Source organism: Pseudorca crassidens, chromosome 11 (genome assembly GCF_039906515.1).
Source record: "Pseudorca crassidens isolate mPseCra1 chromosome 11, mPseCra1.hap1, whole genome shotgun sequence".
In the NCBI taxonomy this organism is placed as follows: domain Eukaryota; kingdom Metazoa; phylum Chordata; class Mammalia; order Artiodactyla; family Delphinidae; genus Pseudorca; species Pseudorca crassidens.
In genome coordinates, this window is record NC_090306.1 from 83,707,425 (window position 1) to 83,719,849 (window position 12,425).

Consider the following 12,425-nt stretch of genomic DNA (forward strand, 5'->3'; position numbering starts at 1 on the left):
CTTTGGTGTTGAACTCAGATGAGTTACCTAGTTCTCAGTGGTTCTCGTGAACCTGGAGAAGCATATGACTTCTTTAGAACTCTTTTTCTTTTCTATCTTGATGAGTATTTGAGCTTCTTATGAAATGGAGATATTATTCAGGGCTTTAATACATGATGTTTTTAATACAGTTAAAAAATTATTTCTTTTATTTATTTTTGACTGTGTTGGGTCTTCGTTGCTTTGCGTGGGCTTTGTCTAGTTGCGGTGAGTGGGGGCTATGCTTTGTTGCGGTGTGCGGGCTTCTCATTGTGGTGGCTTCTCTTGTTTTGGAGCACGGGCTCTAGGTGCGCAGGCTCAGTAGTTGTGGCTCATGGGCTCTAGAGCGCAGGCTCAGTAGTTGTGGCGCATGGGCTTAGTTGCTCTGGGGCATGTGGGTTCTTCCCAGACCAGGGCTCGAACCTGTGTCCCCTGCATTGGCAGACGGATTCTTAACCACTGTGCCACCAGGGAAGCCCTAACACATGATTTTTTGTCTGTTAACCTCCTGTGTGCAATCCTGGTCATTGTACATTATGGCACATTAAATGTTTAAAATGATTCCTAGGTGTTGTGTATCCTCTGGGATATGGAAACTGAAGAAGTTGAAGACATACTGCAGGAGTTTGTTAATAAGTCTCTCTTGTTCTGTGATCGAAATGGAAAATCATTTCTTTATTATTTACATGATCTTCAAGTAGATTTCCTCACACAGAAGAATCACAGCCAGCTTCAGGTACTTGCATCTCTGTACGTTCTTTTTTTTTTTAACTTTTAATTTTGAAATGATTTTAGACTTATAGAAAAGTTGCAAAATAATACAGTTTCTATGCATATATTTTCATCTAGCTTCCCCCAATGTTAACATCTTACATAACTATAATACAGTTATGAGAGCCAGAAAATTAACATTGATACAATACTGTTAACTAATACACAGACTTTATTTGAATTTTGCCAGCTTTCCCACTAATGTCCTGTTTTGTGGTTCAGATCCAATTTTGTATTCTATATTGCATAATATCATCATGTTTCCTTAGTTTCCTCAAATCTAGGAAAATTCCTTGATTTTCTTTCTTTCATGATCACTTTTGAAGAGTACTCACTAGTTATTTTGCACAGTGTCCCTTAGTTTGGTTTTTTTTTTTTTAAATTAATTAATTTATTTTTGGCTGTTTTGGGTCTTCATTGCTGCGCAGGGGCTTTCTCTAGTTGTGGAGAGGGGGGCTACTCTTTGTTGTGGTGCATGGGCTTCCCATTGCAGTGGCTTCTCTTGTTGTGGAGCACAGGCTCTAGGCACGTGAGTTTCAGCAGTTGTGGCCCGTGGGCTCTAGAGCTCAGGGTCAGTAGTTATGGCGCATGGGCTTTGTTGCTCTGCAGCATGTGGGACCTTCCCAGACCAGGGCTTGAACCCATGTCCCCTGCATTGTCAGGAAGATTCTTTTATTTTTTATTATTATTATTTTTTGCGGTACGCGGGCCTCTCACTGTTGTGGCCTCTCCCGTTGTGGAGCACAGGCTCTGGACGCGCAGGCTCAGCAGCCATGGCTCACGGGCCCAGCTGCTCCGTGGTGTGTGGGATCTTCCCGGACCGGGGCACGAACCCATGTCCCCTGCATCGGCAGGTGGACTCCCAACCACTGCGCCACCAGTGAAGCCCCTCTTAGTTTGGATTTGTCTGATGTTTTCTCTTGACTAGAGTAAGGTTATATATTTTTGGCAATAACACCACAGAAGTGCTGTTGTGTCCTTCTCAGTGCATCATATCAGGGTGTTGACACGTCTAATCAGTGGTATTAACATTGATTACTTGGTTAAAGTTTCTCAACTGTAAAGTTACTGTTTTTTTCTTTTGTAGTTAATAAGTATCTTGTGGGGAGATTCTCTGTACATTCTTAAATAGCTTTGGAAGCTGGAGTTTCTGTGATGCTTAGGTTATGAAATTGTTTCTGTCCTCTGAAATGTTTCATTTGGGTTTCAGGATCTACACAAGAAACTAATCACTCAGTTCCAGAGACATTTCCGGCTACATTGTCTTTCACCGGATCAGGAGGACTGCATGTATTGGTACAATTTTCTGGCCTATCACATGGCTAGTGCTAAAATGCACAAAGTAAGATTACTCATTTAAAAAACTATTTTCTTTTATCTCACTTTTATTTTGTCCCATGTTTAGAATTTTCTTTTATTAGTAAAAATAGGGTTATAACCTGTGTAAGTAATTTTGTTACTGTTTTTACCTGCAGGTACCTTAGTAACTGCAGTAAATGAACCACCTAAAAATTCAGTCTCTTCATACCAGTAGCTATCCTTTGTGGACAATATGGATTTGTTTTTAAGTTCTGAGAGGAAATGGAGAGTGGGAAAGTATATTCATTCATTCAGCAAGTATTTATGGAGTGCCTGTTGTGTACTGATGGTGTTCTTCATTATGGAGGATATACCACAGGCACAAAGTCCCTGCTCTCATTGAGGTTACATTCTGGGGGGAGATTGACACGGGACAGATAAATTTATCATATGTTAGCGGGGTAGTAAGTGCTCAGAAGAAGAAAAAAGTGTGCAAGGAGAAAGGAAGTGATGATTTGGCATTGAGTCATCATGATTTGCTGATGGATTTGATGTACATTGTAAGAAAAAGAGAAGAGTCAAAGATGACTCCAAGCTTGTGCAGTTCAAAGATTGGAGTTGCCATGAACTGAGTTTGGGATAGCTGTGGGTCAAACAAGTATTTTACCAGGAGTGAAGGGAAGGTTAGGAACTCATTTGGAATATATTAAGTCTGGTGTGCACATTAAGACATCTGACTGGATATATTTAGCATATAGTTGGATATATGAATCTGGATTTCTGGGGAAAACTATGGACTAAAGATAAAATTTGGGAATCATCAGCACATAGATATTTGAAGTTATGACTACCAATTAACTACTCACAATGTTAACATTTTAGAAAACCGTATATACTTTGAGAAAAGGGAACCCTCTTGCACCGCTGGTGGGAATGTAAATTGATACAGCCACTGTGGAGAACAGTATGGAGGTTCCTTAAAAAACTAAAAATAGAACTACCATATGACCCAGCAATCCCACTACTGGGCATATACCCTGAGAAAACCATAATTCAAAAAGAGTCATGTACCACAATGTTCATTGCAGTTCTATTTACAATAGCCAGGACATGGAAGCAACCTAAGTATCCATCGACAGATGAATGGATAAAGAAGATGTGGCACATATATACAATGGAATATTACTCAGCCATAAAAAGAAACAAAATTGAGTTATTTTTAGTGAGGTGGACAGACCTAGAGTCTGTCATACAGAGTGAAGTAAGTCAGAAAGAGAAAAACAAATACCATATGCTAACACATATATATGGAATCTAAAAAAAAAAAAATGGTCATGAAGAACCTAGGGGCAAGATGGGAAAAAAGATGCAGACCTACTAGAGAATGGACTTGAGGACACGGGGAGGGGGAAGGGTAAGCTGGGACAAAGTGAGAGAGTGGCATGGGCATATATATACTACCAAATGCAAAATAGATAGCTAGTGGGAAGCAACCGCATAGCACAGGGAAATCAGCTCTGTGCTTTGTGACCACTTGGGTGGGATAGGGAGGGTGGGAGGGAGAGAGACGCAAGTGGGAAGAGATATGGGGATATATGCATATGTATAGCTGATTGACTTTGTTGTAAAGCAGAAATACACCATTGTAAAGCAATTATACTCCAATAAAGATGTTAAAAAAAACCCATATATACTTTGAATAATTTTTCAGTCTTATGTACTTTTAATCTCTTGGTTACATACAGTTTACGTTTAATAATCTACATTGGAATGACAGTATTCCAATAAATATCTGTGCTCTGATTTACTTAGCTGAACTTTAATTGTTGAACACTTAGGTTGTTTTCATTTTTTTTTTTTTTTTTACTCTTATGATGCTGTAATGAAATTCTTGTTTGTCTTCACACCTGTATTATTTCCTTTGGAAATTTCTTGAAGTGGAATTATTGGGTCAATGCATCTTTTAAAAACTTTTGATATGTATGGTAGTGTGACAGGATTCAGTTCCTTTCATTTTTTTAACCTTTTTTTTCCTGATTTTTAAAGATAATAGTTTACTTTCATTGGAAAAATTGAGGAAAAAACTAAGTGAAGAAAATGAAGATCACAACCATTGCTAATGCTTTTTTTTTTTTTTTTTTTTTGGTACGCGGGCCTCTCACTGTTGTGGCCTCTCCTGTCGTGGAGCACAGGCTCCGGACGTGCAGGCTCAGCGGCCATGGCTCACAGGCCCAGCCGCTCCGCGGCATGTGGGATCTTCTCAGACCAGGGCACAAACCCGTGTCCCCTGCATCGGCAGGCGGACTCTCAACCACTGCGCCACCAGGGAAGCCCGCTAATGCTTTTATGTGTAGTTTTCCAGATCATTTTGCTGCTCAGATACACACACCTGTTCTTTAAAACCAGAATGGGATCGTGATAGAAATGTAGTCTTATATCTTATTTTTCCTACTTAATTGTAGTTCAGGGTTATCTTTCTATGTCAGTTTATATATAATAGATTGACATAATTTTTAAAGCTGCATACTATTTAATTGTATAGGTACATTATGATTGGTCAGTTGGTTGGTGGATGGTCAGATTGCTTAAGCACACTTGTCTGACTTATTTTTTTAGGGCACATAAGTGTAATTCTGGGTCAATGATGTGTACAGTTTGAATTTTAATACAGATTGCTAAACTGTCCTCTAGAAGGGTGCTCTGATTTACACCACTATCAGCAGTGTATGAGGGTGTTCATTTCCTCTGATTCTAGCTAACATTTTTATCATTCCTTTTAGTCTTTAGAAATCTGATGTTAAAAGATAGTAAATCTTCGTTGTTTCTCTTTGATTACTGGTGAGATTTTTGGCTATTTGTGCTTTTTGTTTTGTGAATTGGCTCTCATCCATTGATTGCCTTTGCCTGTTTTTCTATTGGAGTGTTTATCTGTTTCTTACTCTTTTATTAGAATTTTTATAAAAATATTAAGCCTTCATCTATCATACATTTGTAAATAAATTTTTTTCCTGGTTTATTTTTTGTCTTAAATTTTATTTATATTGTTTTTTACTATATTGAACACTTGAGTTTTTATGTAGTTAAATGCACCACTATTTTTCTTTCCGGTATTTTGCTTTGGGGTCATGTTTATAAAAATTTCCTTAACCCCAGGGTTACAAAAAGACTAAATATCTGTATCTTCTAGTATTTCTTTTAAATTAAATTAAATTTATTTATTTTATTTTTGGCTGCTTTTTTTTGGATCTTCCTTGCTGTATGAGGGCTTTCTCTAGTTGTGGCGAGCGGGGGCTACTCTTCGTTGTGGTGTGTGGGCTTCGCATTGCGGTGGCTTCTCTTGTTGGGAGCACAGGCTCTAGGCACGTGGGCTTCAGTAGTTGTGGCTCGCGGGCTTTAGAGCGCAGGTTCAGTAGTTGTGGCGCATGGGCTTAGTTGTTCTGCAGCATGTGGGATCTTCCTGAACCAGGGCTCGAACCTGTGTCCCCTGCATTGGCAGGTGAATTCTTAACCATTGCGCCACCAGGGCAGCCCTCTTCTAGTATTTTTTGAAGTTTCTATTTTATATTTAAGTCTGAAAAATCCATCTGAAATTTATTTTGAATTAAGGTGTGAGGTCCATTTTTTGTTTCTTTGGAACTATTAATGATATGTTCCTTTTTGTCCTTAAATTCTAGGCATCTGCTAAGTTTCTCTCATTAGTGTTAGGATAATGATGGTAGATTTAAAATTCTTTGATCTCTTTAACAGTGCTTCTGATCTTTTTTTTTTTTTTTTTAAGGAACTGTGTGCTTTAATGTTTTCCCTGGATTGGATTAAAGCAAAAACGGAGCTCGTAGGCCCTGCTCATCTGATTCATGAATTTGTGGAATACAGGCATATGTTGGATGAAAAGGTATATATTATTATGAAAAATAAGTCCTTAAAGGACATCTCATTTTGACATTTAAGTCTAGGTTTAATAGTGAGGATGAACAAAATAGCGGAGGTGAAGAGTGATAATTTCCTTACTTAATCTTTGATTATTCTAATTATTTTGCTTCCTCTCCTGCTGTGGATAGGATTGAGGTTTGAAAGCTGGGGAAGTAAAGTGTTCAGTGTTTTTTTTTTTTTTTTGCGTTACGCGAGCGTCTCACTGTTGTGGCCTCTCCCATTGCGGAGCACGGGCTCCGGACGCGCAGGCTCAGTGGCCATGGCTCACGGGCCCAGCCGCTCCGCGGCATGTGGGATCTTCCCGGACCGGGGCACGAACCCGTGTCCCCTGCATCGGCAGGCGGACTCTCAACCACTGCACCACCAGGGAAGCCCTTCAGTGTTTTTTTTAGGAAAGGGAATGTGTTAAGAAGGTAGCACTTAGATAATGAGATTTTTTTTTTTACCCTATGTTTAAAAGTCCGAAGAGGATCACTATGTATTTGTTACCTAATGGTTGGCTATTTAATTTTAGCTCGTATAGAGAATATTTAAGCCTTTAAAGTGACAAAATCACAGAAACAAAAAAATGTCAGATTTGGGCTCTGGTTACATTTCTAAGAGATTTCATTTTGTTCATAGGATGGTACAGTCTGTGAGAATTTCCAGGAGTTTTTATCTTTAAATGGACATCTTCTTGGACGACAGCCATTTCCTAATATTGTACAACTGGGCCTTTGTGAACTGGAAACTTCAGAAGTTTATCAGCAAGCTAAGCTGAAGGCCAAGCAGGAGGTCGATAACGGAATGCTTTACTTGGAATGGATGTAAGTAGGTTAGGAGAGAAACCAAAGGGAACAGCACTAACTGTGTCATTATTTTTCAGGTAGTGAATAAGTTCACTCCAGGAAGACTTAACTACTTTGGATAGGGCTCAAACTTTTAATAAGCATTCTTACTTATTGAAAAGTTCTAGAGAAGTAACCATAGGAGAAATACATATTTTCAGAGTCCATAAAAATAGATGCTTGCCTATAAGATGACTTTTGACAAGTCATCCTAAATATTAATATAAATGCTTCACTTACTGTAATACAGTATAGTAGCAAAGAGCATTGTTTTTGAAGCTACAAACCTAGGTTTGAGACACAGTTCTAAAACCTAAGAGTTTTGTGATTTTGAACAAGTTACAGGTTACTCTTCTCTCTCATACGTGAAATAGAGATAACAATCCTTTGAGGTAAGTGCTGTTTTTGTGAAGATTTAAATCAGATATTGGATATAAAGTGATGAGAACTTTGCCTTGCATATAGCCCATATTAAACTTCCACTGAATCCTGATTCTTCTAGCTCCTAAGAGGCCGTTCAGTTGTGTTCTTATCTTAGCAATTTGTAAAAGAAAGGGTAAGACTGCTATCTTTTTAATGCCTATTATATACTGTATGCTCACATACATTGTTCATTTTATCTTCAAAACAACCTTATAACGTAAATATTATTTGCCCTACTTTACAATTGAGAAAATTGAGGCACAGAGAGGTTGAGACTTGACTGAGCTCATGTGGCTTGCTGAATGTGATTTAAACTGTGAGTCTGGCTTTATTTTCATGCTCCTTTTGATAAGTATGAATGGTCGTCTTTTCACATGTATAATTTATATCTAAATTGACCTCCTGGTTGATATCGTCTGTGATCTATATAGCCCTGGACCTTCTTTCCAAATAATTCAGGTTGCCATAGGTGGTTTCCCTAATTCAGTTTAGTTCAATAAATATTTGAGTTTCTCTACTGTGCTAAAGCACTGTTACTAGGTGCTAAGGCTCTCCCCAAGGAGCTTACAATCTACTAGTGAAGAAAGAAGTTTAAACAGATAATTATAATGTGATAAATGCAACAGAAGTAATGTATAAAATAGAGGTAAAACTGAGAAGTGGGTAATTTAGCTTGGATGGATGAGGGATTCTGGTAAGATTCCGTAAAGGAGAGAGTTAAAAAAAAATTTTTTTTAATTAAAAATTAAATTAAAAAAAATTAAATTTTATTTTATTTTACTTTTTGGCCGCACCATGCAACCTGTGGGATCTTAGTTCCCTGACCAAGCATTGAACCCGGGCCCACGGCAGTGAAAGTGCCAAGTCCTAAACACTGGACCACCAGGGAATTCCTCAAAAAATTAAATTATAATTTTTCATTGATTTTATTTTTGTTTTAAAGCAATCCATGTTCCTGATTTTTTTTTTTTTTTAAATCAGTGTTAGAGGGATGTAAAATGAAAAGTCAGAGACTCTTCATGTTCCCCTACCTTCTCACTTCCCAGAGTTCACCATTCTTTAACATTTTTTTGGGAAGAGGTTTCACTCTCCCTGGAAGCAGCCACCTAATTAATTGAGATCTGTCTGTATTCTAGAATACTTGTTTACTCAATATCATAGCATTGTGTCATTTTACGGTGGTTTTCTGTTTACTTGTTTTTTTCCATAATTTCTATCCATTCTATAGTATAGAACATTTGGAGGTTAAAATAACAGACTCTGGCTCTAGACCGCTTGGGCTTGAATCCCAGCTCTGCTATTTTTTAGTTGTGTATCATTAGGAGAAAGTTATTCAACTTATCTTGCCTAGCGGTACTATGCATAGCATTGTTGTGAGGATTAAATGAGTGTGTGTGTATACACAAACATACACACCTACATAGGTTGCTTAGAACAGTACCTAGATCATAGAAAGTGCTCAATGAATGTTAGTTGTTGTTTTTAAGAATAAATAGCATTTAGGGAATTCCCTGGTGGTCCAGTGGTTAGGATTCTGTGCTTTCACTGCCGAGGGCCTGGGTTCTATCCCTGTTTGGGGAACTAAGATCCTGCAAGGCACGTGGTGTGGCCAAAAAAAAAAAAAAAAGATTAAAAAAGAACAGGATAGGGCTTCCTTGGTGCAGTGGTTAAGGATCTGCCTGCCAATGCAGGGGACACGGGTTCTAGCCCTGGTCTGGGAAGATTCCACATGCTGCGGAGCGACTAAGCCTGTGCGCCACAGCACCGAGCCTGTGCTCTAGAGTCCGTGAGCCACAACTGCTGAAACCCGCGTGCCCCAACTACTGAAGCCCGTGCATCTAGAGCCTGTGTGCCACAACAAGAGAAGCCACCGCGATGAGAAGCCTGCGCACCACAACGAAGAGTAGCCCCTGCTCGCCGCAACTAGAGAAAGCCCGCACGCAGCAACGAAGACCCAATGCAGCCAAAAATAAAATAAAAATAGATAAAAATAAATAAATTTATTTAAAAAAAAGAAAAGGATAAATAGCATTTAGCATTTTGCCTGGTCCATGTAGTTGATATTCAAGAGAAATTTGTAGAAGATCGACTGAATTCATGTTTTAGTTAGTGACTAAAATAGAATTGTGATACTTGGTCTGATAATCAGATGGGCATTGGTTTAGTTCTTGTTCTCTTTTGAACTTTGAGTTTGTTATTTTTACTTTTTCTTGCTGTTTTTTTTTTTCCGCTTCATCAGCTGCATTTCAACCTGTGATGTTCTCTCATAGGATGGTTAGTCATTAATAGCTGTATCTTTTTAACTGGGTTTGACCAGGTCATATTCAAAGAATGCTTTATTTTTCAGTACTAGAAAGCTTTTTTTTTTTCTTCTGTAGAAAGTTTAGGTTGATATAAACGTAATTTGATTTCATCTTTCAAAGAAATCATTCATGCATTCGTTTGTTATTTATCTAATACTTTTTGGCCACATGCCCATCATTGTGACAGGTCACTTTCCGAGCTTTGAGGAATTGAGTAGATAGATTGGGGGACATATTTTCTTAATCTGATTCTCTAAACTTTGCCAGTAGCTTACCTGTTTATCCTCCAGATTCTCATCACTCTAGTTTCTACAGTTGTTTGTTTTATCAATTCTAGTGAAGTTTAATACTTTCTAGGCAAGGTTTAAGTCTGATCTGCCTTTGTGTTCCCTTTTTTCATTTGGTCTGTTTTGTGTGTGATACCTGTTCAGAGCAGGTATCATTACTCACATTTTACATATGAGGAAAAGGAAACTTACTAGGTTAAGTAATTTGCATAAGTTTACACACCTAATAAGTAGTAGAAGCAGGGTTGCCCTTTAGGTTTATCTGACGCCTAACCTTTTCCTCTTAAGATAAGCATGATACCACTTAACATATTTACTCACAGTGACTGGGGTGTATGTATGTGGAATTCTGACACTGTTCTAATACTTTCCCCATTTTAAGTATACATCACATTCCTTTATCCTTTTGCCTTTGTGAAATAATATCTTTACTAGTGCAATACTTAGTATTTAGTAGATTAAGATACAAAGAAAATGACATTACTTTTTTTCTCTATATCTGAATAATTGTAGTTAGAGAAGAATGGTTTTAAAGTGCACATCATAATGGTGGGTGTAGTGTCATACTTTAGTTAGAAAATGAGCTTCATTTTGCTATAGCTCTTTCCTTTTGAAAAAGATGGAGATTTTTTTGAGGCTATCCTCTTATAATGTTTTCTCTGCACATGTTGTTATTAATGTATTAGAGGAAAATAAAAACTGACATGTATTTGATTAACTAGATTTCTTCCAACTCAGTGATATTTGTAGTACGTGACAGGTTGCTTGATATAGCGTAGCATTTATCTTAAAATGCTGCTTTTGTTATATTATGCTTTTTTTCCTCAGGTGATGTGTGCTGTCATTTACATATTGGTAATTTAATTTTAAGAGTTTTGTGTTTTTTGGAACATAACTATGTTAAAAGACAGTTTATTACTGAAAGAAAATAATTACTTTTACTCTTGTTTATTGGATTTCTGTTCATTTTTTCCCTTATATTTAGAAACAAAGAAAACATCAAGAATCTCTCCCGCTTGGTCGTCCGCCCCCATACAGATGCTGTGTACCATGCTTGCTTTTCTGAGGATGGTCAAAGAATAGCTTCTTGTGGAGCTGATAAAAACTTGCAGGTAAACCTCTCTCTTGAGAAAAATTCAAAGAGTCATGCACCTAATACTGTGCATATTAGAATATATTTAAATTCTAAAATTCAAGAAAATTGCACATTAGGAATAGAGAAATGTTCAGATCTCTTGAACATTTTATGAAAGCTTTCTCTATAGATTTAAAAGATATGGTGGTGTATTTTCATAATTCTAAACTTGCCAAGTGACATAGAAGTGCCTTTTACCCTAGCAGTCAGTTCTTGTCATCCATGTGACAGCTAAGGGTAATGAGGAACTGATAACTGTTAAAAGACATGAGGACTTCATAGCACAGTGAACAGGATTCTGATTAAAAAACAGTGACTGTGGGGCTTCCCTGGTGGCGCAGTGGTTGAGATTCCTTCTGCCGATGCAGGGAACACGGGTTCGTGCCCCGGTCCGGGAAGATCCCACATGCCGTGGAGCGGCTGTGCCCGTGAGCCATGGCCGCTGAGCCTGCGCGTCCGGAGCCTGTTGCTCCGCAACAGGAGAGGCCACAACAGTGAGAGGCCCGCGTACTGCAAAAAAAAACAAAAAACAGAACAGTGACTGTGTAAAATACCTATTTTATCATAGGCTCGGGCATAGATTTCTGACTGCAAATAGGAATTGGACTAGATTATTTCCTTAGGCGCTTGAAGGAATTTTAATTTCTCATTTGTTTTCAGAAAACATGAATGAGTGCTTTTCTTTAAATTGGTACTCAACCTTTTGATTTTGAAGGAAACAAAAACTAGTTAAAACATTTAAATTTAAGATTGCAAGATTATGTTTGTAAGCCTTATTTCTATATGTGTACTTTATTACTACTTTTATTAATTTTGGCTTTTGAGCGCAGAAAGCATATTGAATGAAGTGTTTTCTACTGATTGTTAAGAATTTGCCAAACTGAAGCTACTGTGAGCTCTATTGATTGATTGCTGCACTATGCGGCAGGCGGGATCTTACTTCTCTGACCAGAGATCGATCCCGGGCCCCCTGCAGTGGGAGCGTGGAGTCTTAACCACTGGACCACCAGGGAAGTTCCTTTTTTCTTTTTTCTTTGGGGGGGGGCAGGATGATTTTCTTTTTATGTTAAGGCATACGAATTCTGACAGAAATTCTCATTTTTGCAGTGGTATTGCCAAGGTTCATTTCTGTTGCAAAATAACAGTGATAAAGATCTTTTAAAGAAATATTTTTATTGAATGACGGCCCATGGTTAAATAGGTATAGTAAAAAGATTTTATTGTTGCTTATATAGGTTTTCAAAGCTGAAACAGGAGAGAAACTTCTAGAAATCAAGGCTCATGAGGATGAAGTGCTTTGCTGTGCATTCTCTGCAGATGACAGATTTATAGCAACCTGCTCAGTGGATAAAAAAGTGAAGGTAGGGAAATATTTTCCTCTTGAGTTGTAATCACCACAGAATTTATTTTCTTTTTCTGTAATAGAGGGACT

The 12,425-nt window shown here is 37.9% G+C and overlaps 1 protein-coding gene across 9 annotated transcripts in view; it reads left to right on the forward strand.

Moving 5' to 3' along the window:
• The window catches only part of APAF1 (apoptotic peptidase activating factor 1), a 92,461-nt gene that overhangs the window by 27,532 nt on the left and 52,504 nt on the right, over nt 1-12,425 (forward strand). For 7 of the 9 annotated variants that reach the window (XM_067697651.1, XM_067697650.1, XM_067697653.1 and 4 more), the window contains exons 9-14: nt 587-754; nt 2,000-2,131; nt 5,867-5,980; nt 6,640-6,824; nt 10,844-10,970; nt 12,229-12,354. In XM_067697651.1, coding sequence (XP_067553752.1) covers nt 587-754; nt 2,000-2,131; nt 5,867-5,980; nt 6,640-6,824; nt 10,844-10,970; nt 12,229-12,354 — 852 coding nt within the window. Of the gene's footprint in view, nt 1-586; nt 769-1,999; nt 2,133-5,866; nt 5,981-6,639; nt 6,825-10,843; nt 10,971-12,228; nt 12,355-12,425 lie in introns of those variants that run through there. The other 2 variants (XR_010932536.1, XM_067697654.1) reach the window with 2 other exon arrangements.